General features: G+C 27.9%; 1 protein-coding gene across 1 annotated transcript; it reads right to left on the reverse strand.

Moving 5' to 3' along the window:
- Positions 1-2,037: 2,037 nt before the first annotated feature.
- Positions 2,038-21,624, reverse strand: LOC135922384 (uncharacterized). Its single transcript, XM_065456770.1, has 4 exons — positions 21,444-21,624; positions 18,710-18,996; positions 2,306-2,818; positions 2,038-2,228 (listed from the first exon to the last, which is right to left on the reverse strand). Exons 2-4 carry the CDS (start codon positions 18,963-18,965, stop codon positions 2,038-2,040), a joined length of 960 nt encoding a protein of 319 aa, XP_065312842.1. The 5' UTR covers positions 18,966-18,996; positions 21,444-21,624.
- Positions 21,625-26,276: the final 4,652 nt, after the last annotated feature.

Raw genomic sequence — 26,276 nt, forward strand, 5'->3', positions numbered from 1 at the left:
TGCCCATCTTTCAAATCGTCAAAAATTGACCTCCTGGATTTAGGTCTTAAAACATTAATGATAGCCTTGCTCATTTGTTCTACAAGTATAATTTTCATTTATATTAGAGTCGTTAAATATTATGGGGAAAAGATTCTATCAACATTGTGATGATAAGTATCTCTGTGAATGTTGCACTACAAGATAAGTACAATTGCCGCAACTGTAGTTGCAGCTGTATTATATCCTATTCTTAATATGTATTTAAACGTGATACGTGATAATTAAGCGTCTATCCCTATAATGTTATATACACACACGGTAGATTTCCAATTGCGGTCGTTTTGAGGGACATTCGCATAAAATATATTTTTAATTGTAAAATTAAAATCGTTTTTTATATTTAAAAAAAATCGTTGGTTTTTTTATAAATTAATATAATTTAATAAATCAAGATTTTATTGTATTTTGAAAAATAGTTACCGACTTTGTATTTATATAACTAATTATAAAAAATAATAGGCGGATAATTAAATCAATTCAAAATCCCGGCCGAAGGCCGCCCGCAAAAAAATTTTTTTTAGCAATTTTTATATTTCTACCGCAATTTTCATGTTTCTCCCACATCTCCCTCAATTTGAAAATTTTGACCTGGCAACCCTGAGTATGAACCAAAAGTTATTAGAATTTCAAAAATTATCAAATTTAGATTGAACAAAGAATCTAAAGAAAGCAATTATAATAAAAAAATTAAATGACTTTTTTCCTTATTTCAAAATATGAGGATAAAGATAAAAGGCTAACTCGATATTTTATACAAAAGAAAATTAAGCTTGGAAACTTTTCCGACAGATGAAATAACTTGCGGCAACTTTGGAAAATGTTATATCAAAATGAGATGGATTGGTTATGGTAAAATCAATTAGGATAGCTAATTATTTTCATCAAGCCGCGAATAGGTTGAGCTATTAATAAAAAAAATTAGAAAATAATTTTTAAAAAATCTAACCAAAAAAAATGATGTATTTTAATTTTATTATTCATGACATGACATGAAGCCACCCAAGCTCATTTACATTGTTATCAAATCAAATGAGAATATAGTATATTAAAAAAATTTAACCAAATTCCAATATTTAAATAATTAATAACCTTAAGGAATTTTAAAGCTATATAACAAAATTAATACAACCAATTTTTTTCCAAATTTTTATAGCAAGGTCAATATCGTAACTTGAACTGCAAACTCATTAGAGGAGCATCATTGAAATTAGAGGGGGGATAGTTAGTTATGAAATAATTATCATTATTTGAAAAATTGGAAAGGGATGAAAGGTATTTTTTTTTAAAATTATTTATATTTGGCAGGAGGTTAAAAGTTTTGAGAGGGTTGATATCATTTATTTAAAAAATAATTTTTTTTTATTGAATATGTGAAGGAAAAAGTAGAGTATTGTCATAACATATCGTCTAAACCAATAGGTTTGTTTGTTAAATATATAACTAAAGTGTAAATTTTTAAAAGAATCACTGATTTGAACAAAGACTGGTTAAAAATAACCATGGGAAAAAAATCTGACAAAAACACCCCGATATAAATTTATATGCTTTAATAAATAAAAGGAAAATGTAATCCTCGTTTTAAACTTTGCCCTTTAGTGTAATACTTGAGTATTATTTTAATAGTACTTTTCTAATAATGTTGCTCATCAAAAATGATCATATTTGTAAGGGGAAACAACTATATGACTCAAGGGCTAGGAATATGAATTTTAAAATAATTTTATAATGCATGACGAAAGGTAGTTATTTTTGAAATATTAATCGTGGGATTGATGTGGTAGATAAAGAATGTGTCACACCACACACATATAAAAGAATTTGTAAATACCCTCATAAAATCTATATCTTGATGAATGAGTCTTATGTAACCAGCTAAATTTTATACCAAAGTATCCTATATTTTTGTCACAAAAAAATAATGAAAATATAAAAATTTTGAGACTATTATATAAAAACAAGCAAAATTTTTATTATTGTAGATAAGAATTTAAAAAATTAAACATTCAATGTTATATTAATAGCGATTCCTTTAAGATAATCTAATCTTGATCGATTTTCGAAGTCAGAAACAATTGTTACTATTCTCGCATGTAGATTTCGATATTTTTTTCTCGGGGTAGAGGGTGTTTCACCAGAATTATATTGAGCAATTTTTAACTCTGTCAACCCTTGTTGTTTTTTTAAGCCTAGGAAAAATTATATAGTTTATTAGTAAATCTTTATACTTTTTAAATCATTTTAAAATAATAGATATATAGATAACTTGATATAAATTTCCACATGTTTGGATGGTAACTTGTTAGGAGGGAACTGAAGCATCTATGCCACCCTTCAACCGCGTTGTTGGTTTTCGCTTCCCCGTTCAGTGTTGATTGGTAACAATTCCAGAGTTCAATATTAAACAAAGCAGGTAATCTGCCTCTTCCAAACGTTTTACCAATATAAGCTTTTTCAAAAGTTTCAATTAGAGGCTGAAGTAACAATTGATTATTAGAATAAAATTCGGAGTTTATTAGTAATTCAAATGTTTCAACTACATTTAAGGGTGGCACAAACGCCAAACAAACCATCATTCTAAGTTGTATATTAAATTCTACATCTGTTTTATATTTATGCGATATTTCTGGATATTTTTGAATGTTTCGCCAAAAGGATTGGCCAAAATGGAAATAGCAACATTTGTGTTGCGAATTGGGAAACACTTCATTGAAAGCTTTTACACTGGCCATTTCAAAATCCGTCATAATTTTTTTTGGAGTTGATATTAAGTTGTTACCTATAATAGTAAATATTATTTTATAAGTTTCATAATCCTTTCTATTGGTCAATATATATATGAGAGGTAAAACATTATTATTTCTAATCCCATGAATTGTATAAATTTGCATAAATAAAGGTGGCGACGATTTAAATGTACCATCAGAAAACCAATGTTCGCATGAAGCTAAGAAGTCCAAATTTTTTTTTGTTCCAAATATGATAACACGGTCGGGAACCTGACACACATGATAAATAAATAAGCAATTATAATAAAGTGTTTCTTATCGGGCAGCTTATCGCAACAAAAATGAAGGATTTAGTTATATTTGTTCAAAAAATTTATAGAAAATCTTATTGGACCATCATCATGAAGTATGAAATCCTCATATTTATCTGTAATTGAATATTCATGCGGAATTACCAGCTCAATAAGGCTGCTAGGATTCGGAGGTGCAAAACTGTTTGAACTCCGCGTTCGGTGAATTATACGTTTCATAAGATTCGGTGATGGTAGTGCCATTGATATAGAATCACTTAATTGAGATACTTGTTTCGCCACAATAAAGTTTGGAGTTTCCATAGTATTATTCAAAGCTTCATTCTTAATTGAATTGATTATTTTCTTGGTTTCCATTTCGATTGGATTTTCTGGATGATTGTGTATTTCATTATTATCTTTTATCTTACCATTTTTTTTTGTGAGTCGTACGGGACATTTAAAAATATCCTGATTGATACATCTATAATAATTAGTATCTGAGACTACTTTATCCAGGCGGAACAAATAATTTTTAAATTAAGATCTCCTTATTTTTGCTTGATAACATATTTTATAAGACTCCGAAATAAAGAGGAAAGAATGGCGAAAATATTTATAATTTATAACCAAAGGAATGGCACCAGCCAGACGGGAAAATTTTTTTTTTTAAATTTCGGCAATACTTTTTTTTTAAAATAGTTATAATTTATCAAATATGTCATTAATTATTTGTTAATTTTTAGTGTAGCTATTTTTTTTATTATATTTTAAAATTATTTAAGATTCAATAAGAACCCATATCAAAATATTATATTTAAATTAATTGAAATTAATGCCGAGTTATTATACTAAAAATTTTATCACGCCCCCCCCCCCCTTCAAAGAAACAGAAAAGATAAAAAGATATCTATAAAGATTGAAAATAATAAAATTAATAAATATTTTAAATTGGGGAAATCCCTTATTTCACTTAGATGTAATTTATTTTTGAATTGCCATTCAAAATTGATATTCTAAACAGTAATGTTGTAGACTTTATTCATCTACACTGTTTAAGAATAGTGACTGCCAAAACCACGGTTGTGCATTTGACCGATCAAATATAGTTAAAATCAAATAAATATTATTTTATATTGAATATCATCATTTTCTTTAATATTTTATAATCAATTTTCTTTTTGTCTAAATCTTCAATCGATTTCTGTTTTAGTAAGATTATTGACACAAATAGACCAATTTCTTTCTGAAGAAGAAGTAGATCTAGAAATTGTTAGTAATGTCACTTCTCTTAATGGCCATGGTGGTCAAAGCTAATTCCACTGCTTGAGTTTGAAATCTGATTGTTTCTTATGGAAGTTACTGCTATCCCCATGATTTTCTATTAAACACGCCGCTTTTATTTCTGAAATTTATGATATAGCTTGAAATATTTTGATCACCACCTTGTATGCCTAATTCTTTTATTATATTACATACTTCATTAAATTCACTATGATTAAAATGCTCTCCTTAATATTAGGAACTCAATAAGCATTGTGATCACATTTCACATGTATTTATATCGTTTTTTCTTTTTCAAACATATTTTTATATTCAGATCTTATAGAATATATGACCACTTGACCAGGTCAAATATTCTCCCGTTCAATTGACCCGTCAAAATCTAGTCATTTGACTGGTCATTTGACTGACTTGCTAACCCTGGCCAAAATTGATTGATAAATTTATAAATATTAAGTCATCAGACAATAAATAGGAATGCTACCCAGATATCAATTTCGCCAATAAATATCAAGATTTAACTAATAAACTCAATGATTAATATATTGATAAAGCTGAGTTCCTTGTGCGCGATTATTATAAAATAAGAACTTCGAAGGAAAGGATAGGATAGCGAAAAAAGTGTATTTCAATAACAAATTTCATAAACCAGTCTAAGTTAATTAATCATTGTAAAATTTTTTAAGGTTATAAGAAAATTACAAACTATGTGAATTAATAAAATATTATTCAAATAATATAATTATAAAAAAATGATTCAAAATAAATTAGTCATTATTAGCAATTACCGCGATATTAAATTCTCTATAATATCTTCGCGATATATGTTTCGCGAAATAATTGTCGCTACATTGTCTTCGCGATTTGGGTTTCGCGATAATAATTTCGCTATAAAATTTTCGCGATTAAAGTTTCGCGTTAAAGGTTTCGCTATAAAATTTTCGCGATTATTGATTCGCGATAAAAGTTTCGCGGTAATGTATTCGCTTAAAATGTTTCGCGATAAAAGTTTCGCTATAAAATTTTCGCGATTATTGATTCGCGATAAAAGTTTCGCGGTAATGTATTCGCATTAAAGGTTTCGCGATAAAAGTTTCGCTATAAAAAATTCGCGATATTTGTTTCGCTATATTGTATTCGCGGTAATGTATTCGCTATTAAGGTTTCGCGATAAAGGTTTCGCTATAAAAAATTCGCGATATTGCATTCGCGGAATAGTATTCGCTATTATGGATTCGCGATAAGTTTCGCTATAAAATCCATTCGCGATAAACGACATTCGCGATAAAAGTTTCGCGAAAAAGTGTTTCGCGATAAAAGTTTCGCTGAATTGACATGGAACCCCCTCCCACTATTATTAAAATGTTTTACATTTTTTAGATCTCTACTTTGCTACTATAGCGAGATGACTTATTAGCTCGATAATATATAACAGCTGCAGTAAAAATATTAGGCATATATTCGATTATATTTTACAAAATTAATTGTTTAAAACGATCTCTCTTTCTGAGAAATAATTTTAACCTGTCCGTTATCGTCTGTCTACCAATAACAATCTGGATTTGGAGAGTACAAAAACATGTATTCTAGGTGTAGATCAATTAAAATTTTATTCTATATCACAGATAGATTTACAAAATATTAAGATGTTGCAACCCATTTAATCTACAGAGACATGCTTATTATCGCGAGAATCTAAGAAAGATTCTACCCTGGATGACCCAAAAAAATTTACCATTCAATTTAGATATGTTAATATGCTCTTCATGGCGACAAAAATTATCAAACATTCCTTATACTTCAAATGACAATGTAGATATTGATTCTCTCCTTCATATAATTAATCAAGAGGCTATTGATAACATTAATATATCCCCAGAATCAAATGGGGAATCTCTCATTAAAAGAAAACGCTTATGTGAAAAGAAATATTCGAAGAAAAAAATATCTAGAGTTAAAAAAAGTTTTAACGACTGAAATTATACCATTATCTTTCTTCATCAAATGATTAAAAATTCGATGAAATTGTAGATACCTTAAAAATAAAATTATATGAAAGATATTTATTAATAGAAATTTGTTACATTATTAAGTGTAATGGGCATATGCCTACTCTGCTTTTCGGTTAATTAGTATATTTAATAGAAAATCAAAATTTTTTAATATAAAAAGTGAAAATATCTGGTTATTGATAAGTTAGCAGCAAAATTTTAACCATAATCCGTAATTTCATAAAGCGCCATCTACTTTTTTTGTCAATTTTTGGAGTCGGTAGCGTCGCCAAGGTTTTGATATTATATATATATTTAGCAAAGGTGTCTAAATAAAAAACAATAAAAAAAATTCGAAAACAAACTCACTATTTTGCTTAAAAATGCAGGTAAAGCAATTTAAGCAAACCGGATGTTAAAAGCCTATAATCGCGCCAATATTTATTATTCTTTGTTAGCCCATTAGAGAAAAAATTTTACAGATTCCAAAGTGGCTCTTTTTTGTACCTTTGAGCCCCTATATCTAGAGAACCAGGTGTGCTAGCGAGCTAAAATAAACGGCTTTCTCACTCTTTTACCTATCTAAATAATTCCAGAAATTTTTAACAATTTTAAAAGGGAAATTAATATGCAATAAGTATTTATTACTCTCAAAGTGATTGTATAATAAGACAAAACTTTGAATTCGATAAGGTCAAAAAATAGAGCCCGCATGAGAAGTGTTTAACGAATAGACTACTTGGGGAAATCCTAGTACAAATTATTTTATCTTTGAGAAGTGTTCCGTTTGATAATTTTTTTTATAATTTAAATCTTTTAAGATATAACTAATATTTATTTATAGATTTTTAGTATAAATTTCGGAGATGATTAGAAACTGAAATATAGTTTCTAAGGAAGGGGTTTTATCAATTTAAAATTATAAAGAGATTAAAAAGGGAAGTCTTACATATATTTTCTATTGATTGGGGGTGGGGAGTCCCTAACTCCAGCTTCGTCTTATTAATATAAAAACAATTATAAAAGATACGTAATTTTACTCTATAATATTTTTCACATATAGTGGGAGGTTAGCCCTGATCCGAACCGTTATTTATAACGGTTCAGTTTGGTTATGGTTCAATATGTATAAAATTATAATGGTTACGTATTGGTTACGGTCTTTAAGAAAAAATTTATAAAGGTTCAGTTCAGCTAATTATAAAGGTTCATGTTCATCACTGTTATAAATTTTTTTTTTATTGAAACTACACCATTTTCTAATTTATTTTTATTATAAGCATCTATGAATTATATATATAAAAAAATATATAAGATTCAAAATAACTCATCTTTTAATATATTATTTGAAAGCATAAGTAATATATTTTTTAATATAAATAGATTCCTTTTTGTTCGTTGTGACGATAACATAAATTTTAGCCCCGAAAAGCCCTTTCTACAGAAACTTGTGTTGCGGGAACCGCTAGTATTATAAGAGCAAGTTTATATAATTCTGGATATTCAAATTATTTCCACTTCTAAAATATAAAAATCGGTTTGAACCGGTTTAAACTTTTTATAAAGGTTCTTTTTACTCCTTCAAAAAATAATTATATCGGTTCGGTTACGGTTATGGTTCAGATATTTATAACGGTTTATAATGATTTAACGGTTCGTTACGGTTTGTTACGTTTCACTCCGGGTCGCTGTCTGATATATCGAATCGAAATCGGATCAGCATCTATATTATTCGTTTTCGATAATCGGATCTTCCAATTTTTTAACAGAATATTAATAAGTAATATCTGTTTTATTTTTGGTACACTCATTTTTATAAAATATTTGTGATGTAAAAAACATTTTAAAACTTAATTTTTTTCAAATGTAAATAACGGGAGAAAAAAAAGGGCAAAAAATATGCTTATACTCGTCCTAACTCGACAAAATTAGTTACAAATTTAATTCGTTTGTCCAAGAATGTCAAACTAATTTGGAATTTTTACGTTCGATAAAATAGTTTTTTAAAATTCAATAGTCAAATTATGCAAGTAAAATAAATTTTTTAAAAAATTCGACCCTTATTTTTATACCCCTATTGTTTTATTTTTAAAAAATAATATTTTAAAAAATTTAAACCATATCTTTATCCCCCTACTGTTTATTATCTATTTCCGAAAGTTAGTTAACCAAAATTGGTTTTGATAACATTAATTAACGAATTCGTTGATTAAATTCATAACTAATTTAAAATCATTTAACGAAATTTTGAAATATTCAAAAATTAAATTTATAAAATTTGCAATAAAATATAGGCAAATTATTTTTTAATTTTTAATTCGATTATACATTTTTTACAGCAAGATCAATATTATTTAAAATAAATTATAAAAAAAATTATTTACTTTCTTCTAACTGTATCATAACCTTGACTTACTGGAATTCATTTTAAAATTAAAATTGAAAAATATACTTATTTTATAAGAGAAGTTAGTTAGGGAATTCTATTTATATTTTTAAAATAAAATCCAGAATCTTAAAATTAAAATAATACCTGCATCGACCGATTTGCTCCCTCCTTTAATAAGAACTCATTCATGCGAGCTGAAAACTCGAAAATTAATAAATACACTTCCCTAACAAATTGCAATCTCATACCAATCGTATCCAACCGGGTCTTTTGGCAATCATGCCCTAACCTTCTTCAAAACCCTCGGTAAAAAAATCCACGCCATCACTGGTGACCCTCAGGAAGGCTTCTATCTCAGACAGCGCATATCTATTGATATATGCAGATCTAACTGCATTGCCATCCATGGCTCTTTTTCTTGACCTCCTCCCACCCAACATACAATTTACTATTCTAATTATTTTATTTTTTTTATTATACAGTTTTTTATATAGATTTTATATAAATAGTTTACATGACATTTTTAATATATATATTTTTTTAAATTACGTATATATGTTTTACTTTTAACGTTCAATGTATTAAATATTATAAAGTTCTTAATAAAAAGTTTATACCTTAAAAAAAATAAATAAATATTAACAAGCAATTTAGTTAAAAAAAACGGATTAGATCGGTATCATCTTTTCAATATCGGATATCTGAAATTTTTTTTTAAAACCTTCTGATGTTACTGGATTTACACACGATGTCAATCCATTGATTATATTTACCTCTATATTTTGAGGAATACCTTATTTAATTCCCTTAATACGGGGACTAGGCATAAATTTCTACAAACCATTTCCTCATTAATCTATATTTCCAGATAAACCATAAATAGTTTAGCCCCGTCTTAACCGCCTAATATAATATATTTTTACTCACATATATTTCAGGAGCAGAAACAGACGGAGGTTCAGGAAAAGATTGCCCATTAAAAAATATCAGCTCTCATCACCTTTCAGATTCTCTCTTAGAAAGACATTACATCCGCTAGTGTCTTGCTCTCTCTGGAGCTTCAGATTTGTTAAGCCCTATTCTATTACCAAAGTTTTGGGAAAAAATCAGTTATCGTGTTTGAAATTTCTTTTGTGCAGATACGCTTTTCAACATAAATCGGGATATTATAACAACTGCGGAAGCAAAGAAGGACTTTATATACCTTGAAATTTGCTGATTGCACTTTTACCCCATCGGCAATTCTTCATTTAAATTCCTTGTTACTTGTTCTTACCTTAGCCAAACTTATCTATCTATGCAAAGGGCTTAGAATCTCTGATGATTTAATTTAGTTTCGTAGACTCTTTACGCGGTTTTCTAAAATAATGTAATCTATTTTATTCCATTGCAATCATCCTTCCCTCTTTTTTTTCTATTTTTTACCTACTCCTTCACTCATTTTTCTTAGTTTTTTTATTTGGAAATTTTAAGGTCGAAGCATTCTTAATTATTACACTAATCGCCAATTACTATATTCTTAATTAATGCCGTTATAGACCATTTTTTAAAAAATATGCCTTCCTTATAAATCGTTGACGAAAAACTGTCACATTTTAAGAACTGCGCATATTTTTCTTCGGTCTTTGTGGCAAAAAATAAGAAAGACGGAAATTCCTTATAAAGGAATATATTTTTTAAATATGACACTGGGTTTCAGGTACAATGAAAGGAGAAGTTAGTTCAAAAAAGTAGTATATATATTATGAATTTCAGTTACTTTTATTTTCTTCTCTATTTGAATAGCATATAAAAATATTTTTGAAGTAATTAAATTTGATATATCATTTTTAAAACATCTAAATAGTAAATTCCTTTTTTAAAACATAAGATAAAGGTTCTTTTCCTTTCTTATTCTGTTTTTATAATATTTAATTAAAAATTAGTGTGATTTCATTTTTTAAAATATTGACAAAGAAAGTCCTGGCATTGACATTCCTAAAAATATTAAATATTATTTTTAAACAAAAAGAGTCAATTTAAATATTGACATTTTATCATTTCATATCGTTTCTTTCCATTCTACCTTATATAATAATTCTGATTATTCACTGAATATTACAAAAATATCCCTGCATAATAAAACGAAGCTAAAGATATGCCATTCAATAGGATATTCCAATGTAGGAGAAATATTCTTTGCTTGTTGGCTTTACTTTCCGTTTTATTCTTCGATATTTTGGAAAGTGCTCCTCTGATTAAATTAAATTAATTTCTTCTTTTTTTCAACAGCTACAACAGTTCTCTCATTAGTTTACTAAAGAGCTGCTAATATATATATAACCATTTTAATACATTGGGAGTATAATCTAAAATGTGTTTGAAATAATGCAAAGCATCCATAGCATTTTTTGGGACTGTATCAACCAAAGTTAATCTTTAAATCATAGTTATTCAGCTAATAAGGCATCATAAGATATTTTAACATCTTCATGATAAAAATCTAATAAATATTTATATTTTTTTCTATCACCATATGAAAAAGGTTGGGGAGAGGGGACATTTGTTTTATAATACTCTTCTACTGATCCTATATTAATGTTTTGACGATGAGCTTGCTTGCTGCAAGTCGAGGGGGACAAATATTAAACACGTATAGCTCTGCTTTTGACTCAACAATAACATATAAAATATGAAATTCTTCATCAACATTAGCTCTAATTTCCTTGAGTTCTAATAAAATGCTCTCCGCTATTCTCATCTTCTTAATCAAGTCAATGTTATGTTTTTGAAAAGTATTACATAAAATAGTTGTATAATTAAATAATACATTCTAATGAGAAAAAAAATTTGGAATAAGTATTGAATCCAATAATTTTCTTGCGTCTGAGGAAATTCTTTCAAGCCATTGTGATATTTCTCTAATAGCATTAATAATCGGCTCTTCTAACTCCATAATAGTTGTTACTGCTTGATGGTGGTGACTCGATCTCGTTGGACAAGCTTGCAATTTCTTTCTCCCTGTTGGACAAGGTTTAAGAGATAATTATTAATTGACTAGAAATTTAGATAAATATTACGCCACTAAAATTTGAAAATAATAGGTAAATAGGAAAACTTGAAATCGAAATTAATTGATAAAATAACTTAGTAGATGAATGTGATAAATAAATGTAATTAAATATATATATATGAGATATTATAAATATTAACAAATATTAATTAATATTAACAATAATATTTTTGAAAAATATAATCCAGCATCTGCATTTTTTGGCTTGGGGGGAGGGGGGATTTGTCCCCCTGTCCCTCCCCTCACTGCGTACGTCAATGCACAATGGATGTAATAAATTAAATCTCTTTTCTTCTCTATTTTAACGTGTTTTTAAGCTATTTTTTTCTTATTTGAAAAACAGTTTTGAGTTAAATTTTTAATACGAGTATATTTTTGATATTATTACAAACTACTATTATTTTAAGGTGGTGATAATATATAAAATATTATGCTTTCATCATATCACTCTGGTTCATATTTTATAGTTACATATGTTTCATTTCTAATATGGCATCCTTGCCGTGTGAATAACTTAAGTCTTCAATATAGCATAATTTCTTCTAAATTTTTACTTTTGTTTTATCAATTTATCTAACATAATAAATTCTGATATGAGCTAACAAAGTAAGTGTCATAGTTATGATGCAAATTAACCAGACTATTTGTGCGGCTATTGCATATTTTAATTGTCAACTGTGTAGTCGTTTATATAGCATTAAAAATGGAAGATAATCTTTTAGAAATTTAATTTCTCAAAATTATTATTGGTCGTTTATATTCTCTTATTCAAGAATTGTTGATTTGGTTAGGCCTATAAATTTTTCCTTATTAGTCCATTCTATAAAACCTCGTCTAAAATGGTTACAGAGAGCTATATTAGTTTCACGACCTTTTGTCAGTGTAAGTTGCTAAGAATTATTTTATATTATATTATATGGTTTTAAAAACCATTATCAATTGAGGCATATGTATGAATTAATTAACCTTTTTTTATCGTAATTTTTTAGATGCAGAATTTTTTTATATTAGCAATCGCAAATATTTTATTCTGTAATAAATAGATTTTGTAATAAAAAATATTATTTTTTGAAATCTTGTAATATTTTAATTATTTTGTATGCATAATATACTAAATGACAAAATATGAAATTTAGTATAATTGTTCAGAGTTAGCAAATTTTCAAAAAGTATAATATAGAAGGTATAGGGGGCTTCGCCCCCATAAAATTTTTTTTAGTTGAGCCCCCTGAGATTATAAAGGCTAACGACGTCCCTGAAACCAGATATCTGCTGTGATCAGTGGCGTAGCTACGGGGGTAGTTTTCGGGTTTGGACCCCTCCCAGAGCAAAATTTTTTTTTTTAGATTATACGTTCAAAAGACTTAAAAGTGACTTTATATCAAATAAATACCATTAATATTTATATTTTTCTGATTTTGATGTCTGTGGAAGGATATTATAATTGAAGTAATTCTGGATAGTATTATTATAAAGTCTTTGAGAATAATCTACTAAATTATAATAACATATTATTTATGCATTTAAAAAATATATATTATCGAAGATATGGTTATGATTTTTAGGATAAACCCGGCCAGGTTTTTATATGTATGGACCCCCTCTAAGGAAAATTCCTAGCTACGCCACTGGCTGTGATGCATAGTTATTTGATTTTACTAAACTACATGGATCAGGTTCTACAAAGATAAGGGCTAGTGGTTATATTAGATGAGGAAAAATACTCATTTTATTAGATACCAATCCCACTACAATTAGTAAAATCTAAAAGATACTTAAGACTACTGAGAAGTGCGAAGTAACCAATAAGTTTATTTTTACCAAACTATGTAGTTCAGTTTAAGAAATGATCTTAAGCTAGTGGACTACATTAGGGTTTAGCTTAGGGCTATGCAACAAAGATAAGAATTTCAGTAGCGTCACCAGGGGGGATCATAGAGTTTCCTCAAAATTTTGAATTTTTTTTGCTAAAAAATTTTGAGCCTCCTGAGATTGTAAAGGCTAGTGATACCCTGAAGGATTTATGTCAGATCATGAGAAATATTATATAATATTAGCCAATGAACCAGTTACATTGTAAAAACTAAAATACATTGACTGCTTAATGCAGGTTAAGTCATAATTTCAGAATGGTGAGTTGTGTTGATAGCTAGTTTATGGCTATGCCACAAAGATAAAGGTTTATTGATTATGTCAACAAGTGTTGTAAACAAACGGGTTCATTCTTAACGCGTTTGTGATCGAAGCAATTTTTTGAAAAAATGATGAACGGCGTTCCTTTTATTTTTGACAAACTTTGAACGTGAACGCGTTCCTTTATTATGACGACGCGTTCAAATTTAACGTTCGTTCAATATTAAAAACGCTTTTGCCCAAAAAGTATTATATTAGTTTCAAAATCTTCAAGTTCCAATTTAAAACGACATTTGATTGTAATATTGATTATTTTATTTTATATAATATAACTAATAAAATCATTAAATTTGAAGAATAAATGTTTTGGCTATGGCTATTTGACCCCAACAATAACGATAGTTATTTTAAAATTAAAAAAAATTATTGGCCTAAAATATAGTCAACCACTGATGGACGCAGTATCAAATTTGATTAATAAAAGTATTCAACCTATTACTATCAAATTAATTATGTATATTTTATTTTTTTAAATTGAACATATATATGCAGGTGCGTATGCAGTGGGGGGGGGGGGGGGAATTGGGGGAAAAAAAAGCAGATGCCGGATATATTTTTCAAAAATATTATTCTTAAATTAATTTATATTTGATAATATTTATTCCTATCTCTTTCTTTTTAAATATACATTTATCACATTCATTTACTAAGTCATTTTATCAATTAATTTTGATTTCAAGTTTTTCTTGGCACAATATTTATCTATTATTTTCTAATTCTAGTGGCGTAATATTTATCTACTATTTTCAAATTTCTAGTCAAATAATAATTATGGAATAAGAAATTTTTTTGCAATGGTATGAAAGAGCTCGTGGAATGAGTAGGCAATTAAATGGGCTTCATACCAGTGACAAGGCGTCCATATTAAATTTTTTTTACAAAATTTTTAAATAAACTTAATATAATCTTTGTACTATGCTAAATAAACTAAACTGACTTCGTTATAAAAAGATTAATATAATTTTTTAATTAATATCATTTTACTATATTAAGAAATACTATTATTTTTACTATGATAAAAAAGTTACTTTTTTACTACGTTAAAAAATTTATTTTTACTACGTTAAAAAAAATTTATATGAGGGAAGCAAATTTAATATTGCTTATTTTTTTAATAAATAAAGAGAAAATCATGCCATGGTATTGTGTACCATTAAAAAATAAGCATTGGGGAAGCAAATAAAAAAATGCTTATTTTTTTAATAAATAAAAGAGAAAGAAATTTTTTATATAATATTTTTTTCCTTACTTTTTGAAAATAAAAAATTTTTTAAAATCCTTTATTAATGCTTAATAATTGTAATTGTATTATTGAAAATTTAATAACATTATCATTTAGCTCAAGAAATTTTGATGCTAAAAAATTGATTATTGAAAAAGGAAGACCAAAACCAATTTTACAAAACTCAAAAAAAGAAATCAAAACTTGCATCCATAATTTTTCTATCGATAAATATGAAAAATATGAATGGCTCACTGAATGTGAATTTTCTAATTCTCTATATTGTTGGTCATGCCTGTTATTCCCAAAGGAAAAATATGTTTGGTATGATAAAAGATTTTCGGATATGAATAATTTTTCAAAGCAGTTAAATGGCATGAAGAATCAACCGCTCATTTTCAGTCGATGATTCAATTTAAAACATTTGGCAAAAATTATAAATATGATAGATTCGATGCGCAAAATATCAATCGAACAGCATAATTCTAAAGTCAAATTAAATAGAGAAATATTGATAAACTCTTTATGTTTTCTTGGAATCCAGGAGCTCGCATTCAGTGGTGATGATGAACCTTCTAATTCAGTTAATAGAGGAAATTATATTGAATTAATTTATTTGCTCGCGGAAGATAATTTACAATTGATACATCATTTAGAAATAGTGCAGTTTTTATTGGACTATCAAGCGATATTCAAAATGATTTGATTAATTCTATTTCATATGTCTTACACCAAATATTAAATTCGTCGAATTGTTAGATATATGTAAATTCCAAATAATCAAAATTTCCCAAAATATTTATGAGATAATTTAAACGACACTTATTCTCAATTTTTTGACTTACACAAGCTGGAAACCGAATTAAAGATAGTGTTTCGGGATGTTGAAACCGAATTAAAGGTAGTGTTACGGGATGTTGAATTTAGAAAGAAAAAGAATGTTAATGAAATACTTGAATTTTAATATGCACCGATTTGATGAAAATTTTAAAGAATTTTTTAAATTATGCAAATTCATCTTAACTTTGGCTTCAACAACAACAGGTGCAGAACGGAGTTTTTCATCTTTAAAAAGAATCAAATCTTATTGCAGAAACAGGATGAGCCAAAATCGATTATCGAATCTATCTTTGATTTCGATTGGAAAAAAATTATTAAAAAATTTTAAATCTAGCAATAACTTTTATAATGCAGTACTATCATTTTACTCAAAAACAAAGACGAATACCATTTATTATAAATCTTAATGTTTTTATGGTTTGAGTTTGACCAAAATAAAAATAATAATTTTTTTTTGATTGCTTCCCTAGTAGTGAACTTGACGCTTCGTCACTGCTTCATACAATTATAAAAAATAGTATCCAACAGCTATATATGTCCATTGTGCTGTTCATTCGATCAACTTGGCAATATCTAATTATGTTCTTTACCATTGATATCAAATTGCTAGGTATAATTTTATTTATTATAATTAAATTTTATATATTTATATCAGGCAAAATATCTAGCATCTATGAGATGTTTAGATATCCCAAGCAACAAAATATTTTAAACAGAATTATTTTTGATGTCCAACAATTAGAAAAAAATTGCAAAAAGCTTGTCCAACGAGATGGAGTTTTGGCCATCAAGCAGCTTTAATTGAGTTAGAAGAGCCGATTATTGAAGTTCTTATTGAAATATCACAATGGCCTGAATGAGATATTTCCTCAGAAGCAAGCAGATTATTATACCAAATTTATTTTTTCACATTAGAATGTAGTAATTAATTATTTAATTATACAACTATTTTATGTAAGAGACGCTGAGAATTTTTTATTAAAACTCAAGAGCTAATGTTGATGAGGAATTTCATATTTTGTTAAATCAAAAGCAGAGCTATACGAGTTTAATATTTGTCTCCTTCGATTTGCAGCAGGGCAAGCTCATCGTCCAAACATTAATATAGGATCAGCAGAAGAGTATTATAAAATAAATATCTTTATCCCTCTCCTAGATACATTTACAACCCATGTAATTGAACAATTTTTAATTCATCAGGCAGAACTTACCAATCTGCAGATATTATTTCCACATAAGCCATCTCAACCGTTTTCAGTTGGTATAGGAAAAAAAATATTTGGCAGATTTTTATCATGAAGATGTTAAAATATCTTATGATGCTTCATTAGCTGAATGCCAACTATGGTATAAAAGATTAACTATGGTTGTCCGAAAAATGCTATGGATGCTTTGCATCATAACATCTTTTATATATTTTTCCAGGAGAATAAAAACGTACCTAAGAAGTATAACTTCTGAAAGTAAATTGAATGATTTGGGTCATTTGAATATTCATAGACATTTGACGCCAAGCATATGATGAGATAATTGAAAAATTAGCACAATCTCTACGAAGATTGGATTTTACATAATAAAAATATAATATGCTTCTTAATAATATTTTCTGTGCAATTTTATTTTTTAATGTGTTATATATTTTTTCATGAATACTTTATAAGTTATAACATATAAAATACAAATATTCATAAAAAACTTGTGTATTAATTTAATTTATATTTCCTACATTTAAATTTTTTATACTTTATATATAAATTTTAAAGGCTCAAAAAAATTTAAATTTCTATTTTGAGTCATTTATTTTATAGTCATTCATATCCTGGTTTTATAATTCACATTTATTTTAGTCACTCTTCGCCGGTGCAACGTTCTAAGTGAAATCATGTTTTAAATAAATTCCAATTTAATGATATTGACATTTATGACTGACATGTTAAGATTTAATATAATTTTTTTAATGATATTGACATTTATAACTGACGCGCATATATTAAATATAATATTTTTAGTGATACTGACATTTATGATTGACGTGTAAAGATGAAGTATTATATTTTCTATTGTTATGGATAGTTAAGTGAATCCCTGTTTTAAATAGATTCTAATTTAGTGATATTGGCATTTATGACTGACATGTTAAGATCAAATATATTTAGTGATATTGACATTTATGACTGACGTATAAAGATTAAATATAATATTTTTATTAATGCTGACATTTATGACTGACGTGTAAAGATTAAGTATTATATTGATATTTATGGCAATTTTGCTTAATTTGTATTTAAAATTAACTCTTAAAGTTTTATATATTAATTTAAGGTTAAGTTCGAAAATGTCAATATATTTTTGGTCTTCACAATTCTTATTCTCTTCTCCAATAATCGTGTTGAGTAATTTTGAGACTAAATATTTAAAAAAATTGTGAGTTTTATAAATAATACCGTTCAAGTGATTTTCTTGAGCATTTAACTCCTCATTATAACTCACTACCTCAGAGTTTTTATCATCTAAAAAATATGTATATTACTAAGTAATTAAGACAATTATATTCCTTTTCTTGCAAAGTAATGTTTTATATTACATATATTTGCTTTGCTCTTTAAAATGCTACCGCTAGCATTCATGAGCTCAACATTGCCTATATTAAAAATAATTTAATAATAATGATAAATTTTACTTTTAAGAATCCTAACTATTGTATAAGAACCCATCCAAGGTCTGGTCATTTTGCCACCTTTCCTATCAGCCCGACGGTAGTTCCAAATAAGCACTTGATCATTGACTAAATAATGGTTATTTCTACCAGCATTACGACTTCTATAATCCCTCTGCTGTTTAAGCTGAGCAAGATCTATATTGCCAGCAGCTATCTCATGAATATCATTCATCCTGGAAACTGTATCTTGAAAACAAGATATCTGCTTCAGGTACATTGTCAGGATCAATATCCTCTTCCTCGTCAATCTTAAATAGAGACATAATATATAATATATGATTATAAAATGAGATTTATCATACATAAGCTTGTTTTGCTTTTCTACCATACATCAGCTCATAAGCTCCGTGAAGTTGGCCGAACGATTGGAAGCACTAACGATGGATCATGTGTCATTTTTTAGTGCTTCGTTAGTGCTTGTTAGTGCTTCAATCCGTATAGTAGCCGAATTTAAGGAAAAAAAGTTATAAGCAAAAATAAAAATTTGTGCCAACTTCACGCTTAAAAGTCGATTGGAAGCACTAATGATGAAACTTATATCATTCTTTAGTGCTTCGTAAGTAGAGGTTAGTGCTTCAATCCATTTTGTAGCCGAATTTATGAATAAAAAGTTATTCACGAAAAAAACAAAATAAACAAATATGGGCGACGTGCCAAAACAAAAACTATAGGAGTACTTTACATCCGGTTTTCGCCATTATTTAGTGCTTAATTAGTATATTTAGATTCCGTAATTTATTTTGTTAACCGTCATATGAAAAAATTGTAACACGCTAAAGAAATTTTTAGAGGTCAAATTTCGGCTAGAAAATTATGAAAGCACTAACGATGAAACTTATATCATTCTTTAGTCCTTCGTTAGTAGAGGTTAGTGCTTTAATCAGTTTTGTAGCCGAATTTAAGAATAAAAAGTTATTCACGAAAAAAACAAAAATAAACAAATAATGGCGACGTGCCAAAACAAAAACTATAGGAGTACTAAACATCCAGTTTTCGCCATTATTTAGTGCTTAATTAGTGTATTTAAATTCCGTTATTAATTTTGTTAACCGTCATATGAAAAAATTGTAAAATGCTAAAGAAATATTTAGAGGTCAAATTTCAGCTAGAAAATTATGAAAGCACTAACGATGAAACTTATATCATTTTTTAGTGCTTCGTTAGTAGAGGTTAGTGCTTTAATCAGTTTTGTAGCGGAATTTAAGAATAAAAAGTTATTAGAAAAAAAAATAAAAATAAACAAATAATGGCAACGTGCCAAAACAAAAACTATAGCAGTACTATACATCCGGTTTTCGCCATTATTTAATGCTTAGTTAGTATATTTAAATTCCGTAATTTATTTTGTTAACCGTCATATGAAAAAATTGTAAAACGCTAAAGAAATATTTAGAGGTCAAATTTCGGCTAGAAAATTATGAAAGCACTAACGATGAAACTTATATATTTAGATCTCATTATTATCAATATAATTATGCAGGAATTCTGATAGTTACCCTGATTCAATATAGCATATCAATAATTCAAATTAGAATCTTAAGAAAAGAATATATCAAATTGATTATGTTTCTATAGATAGATATGAATAATTGTATTCAACTCTTCTCTAGAAATTATCAAAACAACTAAAGAAGTTATTAATAAAAATACAAGATTTGACCTCTAAAAATTTCTTAAGCGTGTTACAATTTTTTCATATGACGGTTAACAAAATAAATTATGGAATTTAAATATACTAATTAAGCACTAAATAATGGCGAAAACCGGATGTTTAGTACTCCTATAGTTTTTGTTTTGGCACGTCGCCATTATTTGTTTATTTTTGTTTTTTTTCGTGAATAACTTTTTATTCTTAAATTCGGCTACAAAACTGATTAAAGCACTATACTAACGAAGCACTAAAGAATGATATAAGTTTCATCGTTAGTGCTTTCATAATTTTCTAGCCGAAATTTGACCTCTAAAAATTTCTTTAGCGTGTTACAATTTTTTCATATGACGGTTAACAAAATAAATTACGGAATTTAAATATACTAATTAAGCACTAAACAATGGCGAAAACCGGATGTATAGTACTCCTATAGTTTTTGTTTTGGCACGTCGCTATTATTTGTTTATTTTTGTTTTTTTCGTGAATAACTTTTTATTCATAAATTCGGCTACAAAATGGATTGAAGCACTAACCTCTAGAAGCACTAAAGAATGATATAAGTTTCATCGTTAGTGATTCCAATCGACTTTTAAGCGTGAAATTGGCACAAATTTTTATTTTTGCTTATAACATTTTTTCCTTAAATTCGGCTACTAAACGGATTGAAGCACTAACAAGCACTAACGAAGCACTAAAAAATGACATATGATTCATCGTTAGTGCTTCCAATCGTTCGGCCAACTTCACGGAGCTCAGCTCATAAGGTGTAAATTTCGAAGATTCGTGTAGTGAAGTGTTATAGGCAAATATTATGCCAGGCAAGGCATCTGTCCAAATTAATTGATCATCCTTAATTCACTTTAGTAGTGCATTTTGGATTGTCCTATCCACTCTTTCAACCATGCCATTTGCTTGAGGGTGATATGCACTTGTCACCCTCTGCATGATCCCTACGAGTTTGTGAAAATTATTGCTTATTTAATTCACAAACTCACGTCCTTTATCATTAATTTGAATCTATATATAATATTAATATTTTATTACCAAATTTATTATACTTTGGCCCTACCATGTGTGCATGGTAACGAGTAAAGGAAGCGCGATACCGATTTTGCTGTTTTATCTTTTAAAGGCATGGCTACAATATATTTGCTGAAATAATCAACTGATACAGCAATGTATTTATAGCATCCTCACTTTCAGGCAAAGCACTTAAATCAACACCTATTTGTGTCCTTGTAAAATAAAAGATTGTTGTTATATTATATACTCCATTGGGAGGTTGGGTGTCATGTAATAAAGTAAAGCTGCTTACCATTATTTATGATTGCAGCTGAAAAAAAAACATAATAATAAAGGATGAGGTAAAATCTAAATTAGCTAAAAAATGAAATTATGATATATATATATATATCAATTTTTACCTGAGATTGAAGGGGACTATATTAATTTTATTTATTATATTTTCAGATTATAAGTTTTAATTATTAGATTATATGCAAATTATATTTTTATCTTAGACTGTTATATTAACCTTAAAGAAACTAATTAAATTTATTCTTACTCAAACCATAGTATTTAGTCTTATTTATAATCAGTCTTGTTAAGGAGCGGCGCTACAGGAGCGGCGCTCCGGAGCGCCGCTACATTTTTTCAAAAAAAGCTGGAGCGCCCTTCCTTTTTAAAAATGAGGAGCGGGAGCGGGAGTAGCTCCTTTTAGGGCTGGAGCGGACTCCGCTCCTTTAAATTTAATATATAAATTATATTATTTTTTAAATATTAATAATATTTGTTAATTAAAATTTAATGAAAATAAAATTTTATTTTATTTAAATTTATTCATTATTAAATGTTGAGCCGAGTTTTATATTGATTTTTCATCTAATCATTTGAAACATTAAACATCAGTTTTTCCTTTTTATATTGAAAATTTTTTGAAAAATCTTGTAAGTCATATTAATATTCATTTTATAGATATATAATAAAAAATAGTTTTAGATATTATGGATTTAGACAGTCTCCGCTCCTTTAAATTTATTATATAAATTATATTATTTTTTAAATATTAATAATATTTGTTAATTAAAATTTAATGAAAATAAAATTTTATTTTATTTAAATTTATTCATTATTAAATGTTGAGCCGAGTTTTATATTGATTTTTCATCTAATCATTTGAAACATTAAACATCAGTTTTTCCTTTTTATATTCTTATCTTATCTTATCTAGCACGTTGGTCATGGACCTGCCCAAAATGAGCGAACGTGAATTACTATAGAGGCCCTATCCTCCATAATAATTATGCCGATTTTTTTCCTCAAGGATACCAACAAACCTTGTAACCCAGATATAATTATTAAGAGGAGTGGAACTCACCCAATCCAATAATAATAATAATAGCATAGTGAATAAGATTATGAGCATATTTAAAAGGAAAAAAATAGTAGTACTGTATCATCCAATACAAATTATTAGTCATTAGTTAATTATCTAACATTATTTTTTTATAGTTAGTCTTAATTTTTATTATTATTATGATTATTAAATTTATTTAGTTTATTTACAATTTGTTCCCAATTATTTAGTTAGAAAATATAATTATATTTAATTTTTATAATTATTTAGTTTAAAATATCTATCTATTTAATCTATTTGACCTTAAATCTCATAATGTAATGTAATCTATTAGAAATTATCTTACAATGTGCACTAATTTAATCTGCCTTCATTTACTATAGCCCTATTCAATTACTTCAACTCTTAGATATATATCAAAGCAATATAAGAAATTGTATTTTTTAGTAATAACATAACTTTACTTACTCAACTTTCATTGTTATATCAAAGTAATATATGGAATTATATATTTAAATAATAAACCAAATTTAATTTAATTTAATCATCATCTTTACTTGTTACATTCTCAGCAGTTATTCGTCAAGTGTTCGTAAATAAGTCTTAAAACGATTTTGTAAGTTTTCCTATCTAACGAAGCACGTTTTATGAATTCCCAAGATAGATCTATGTCCGATAATGATCGAATTATTCTACCAAACCAACTATTTTTGTAGGATAGGAAAGGTTTGAGAGATAATTCTTCTAAAGGGGTAATAAAAAGGGCTTGATATACTAGGTTGTTTGGGGCTTGTCTGAGAATGTGCCCTAATATTTCGATTTTCCTATATTCACATAGTCTATATATAGGGAGAATGTCACATCTGGACCAAAGATTATGATTTGAAGTATTATACGGGTAGAAAGTTTTGGTAATATATCGAAGACATTTGTTAATGAACGCTTGCATCTTTTTACTTTCTTGTTTGGTATCTTTCCAAGTTTCTATACCATAGATTAGGGAGGGGAATATTAAGGTTTTAAATAATCGAATCTTTAACGGAATTGATAATTGATTCGAACTCCATATTTTCATAAAGGATCTATATTTCTGTCTGCCTTTATTTATTTTAGCTATTAGGTCTAGCTTTGTATTTCCTTTTCTATCTAGTATCACTCCTAGATATTTTAATTGTTGAACTTCTGCTATTTTTTCCCCTTGTATCGTTAGATTTATGTTTGTAGGGGAGAATATTGATGTCATCAACTTTGTTTTATCAATATTTATTTTTAAACCAAAAAGGTCAGCAACTTGGGTCATCATGTCCACTAGCAATTGGAGGTGTGATATAGAATCTCCTATAATACAAATATCATCGGCAAAAGCAAGAATATTAAATTTCACGATGGGAATCTGAGCTAAACATTGTTTAGTCACTCTTTTTATGATATAGTTTGTAATAAAATTAAAAAGAAGAGGAGAAAGGACACATCCCTGTTTCAAACCTATCTTAGCTGGTATTTTTGTTGATTTATGACCCGCATGGATAATTTGTATCGAGTAATCGTTATAGATATTTTTTAATATTTTTACCAATGAAGTTGGAGTATTAACTTCTTCTAATGCTATCCATAACCTATCATGATTAATCGTATCAAAAGCTTTCTTAAAATCAAGAGCAATAATTATTAATTGCCTTTTCCGTATTATAGATTTCTCCATTTGTATCTTTAAGTTGAGAATAGCTTCAAGAGCATTATGTCCCTTTCTAAATGAAACTATTGAATCCACATAATCTCGTTCTATAAAAGATTTGAGTCGATTTAGGATTAAGTTAGTGAAAATCTTATAAACTATAGAATTTAGTGAGATTCCTCTCCAATCCTCTAGAGTTTTAGGGTACTTAGTTTTTGGAAAATTAATTAGTATAGCTGATAGCCAATCACTAGGGCATATCCCTTCCTTCCATACTCTCGATATGATAGGGAATAGTATATCGGCGGATAATATAGGGTCCGTTTTTAAATATTCACTACGAATATTATCTTGACCACACGCCTTGTGATTTTTTAGTTTCTTTATTATATTTATTATTTCACTCTTAACAGGATCTATGATTCTATCTGTATTTTGGAATAAGGTAGAGGGGGAAGAATGTGTAGATAAAGATGTAGTATTATGGGTATTATCTTGAGGGAGAAATAATTGTGGGGACCAGAGGTACGAAGTGGATGGACCATGATGAATGGAAGACTCACTTTGGTTTGGTAAATGTAATAATTTAGATGGCAAGAGATCATAAGAAGAGGAGTTTTGAGGGCATAGATCCGAAGCCATTTAGTAGGGTTCTGCTGAGGAGGCCAGGAGTTTGAGGAAGATGCATTTTGGACAATGGGAGATTCTAAATTTGAGTTGTATGTAGAATTAGATAAAAGATTTGAGATATAAGAATTTTGAGCGGGAAGGAATTGGGGAAGTCCACGGTTTAGCGGATTTGGAGGCCAGAAACTTGAGGTAGATGGACATTGATCAATGGGAGATATTACTATTTGGTTATTTGATGTAGAGGAGGGTTCGTTGCAATTATGCAATTTTATCATTTTCAACTGGAGGCAATGCAGGTGGTGGAAAGTTCATATTTACAATTAAGGAACGATTGAATACTAGACGCGTTCCCATAAAAAGATCCATGCATATGATCAAAAGAGCAATTGTATGAAAAGTTTCTCAACTTTCATTGAATTTCTTCCTCATTAAGCATATTTTTTTAAAATTCAAATTTAATGAATGGGTTCGTTGTTATTAAATATTTTAGAGTAATGTGAAACCCATATTTCCATTTGTATCTCTGGATCTGTGATTTCTTTTGCGTTGTGACTAAGTTTAAAAAATTGCTCTTTTTTGAAGGAAGTGAAGGATTTCAATAATTTAAAAGCTTTATATGAATCATTTGCACTGAACGAATTACTTATCTCAGTGGCACGATCCTCAAGGAATTTCCTCTTATCTCTTCTGAGTTTATGACTAATATCGTTTAGGATATACATGGCTCTGTTTCTCCTATAATGACCACTCCCCACTAGATTTGAAATAAGATTTTTTGATTCTATTGAGATCCAGTCCGGATAATTCATCTTGGCTGGTAAGGAATTTGATGCCGCATTGTTGAAAATGTCACGGGTATTTTCCCATAGTGTGTCCGAGGATAAGTTGTTAGTATGATTGATAAATTTATGAGAATTATTTCTGATTTGTTCTATATATTCAGTTTTGATATTGTGATCATTTAAAGCCTCGATATCTAATTTGGGACGTTTCGAAAGTGACTTTCCGTTTCTTTTCTTCCTCATATGCCATATCTTCGGGTCTATTACCATAGAGCAACCTATAATTTTATGGTCAGAGTTAAATAAAACCTGATAATGAACTTTAATATTTTTTATCCAGCTCATAGTCGACCTATTACAAATAAAATAGTCTATTTGAGACCAAGTATTGTATGTTGGGCTAAAATATGTGTATATCTCTCTTTTATCCGAAT

Source organism: Gordionus sp. m RMFG-2023, chromosome 1 (genome assembly GCF_954871325.1).
Source record: "Gordionus sp. m RMFG-2023 chromosome 1, tfGorSpeb1-WG-v2, whole genome shotgun sequence".
NCBI classification, from domain to species: Eukaryota; Metazoa; Nematomorpha; class Gordioida; order Chordodea; family Parachordodidae; genus Gordionus; species Gordionus sp. m RMFG-2023.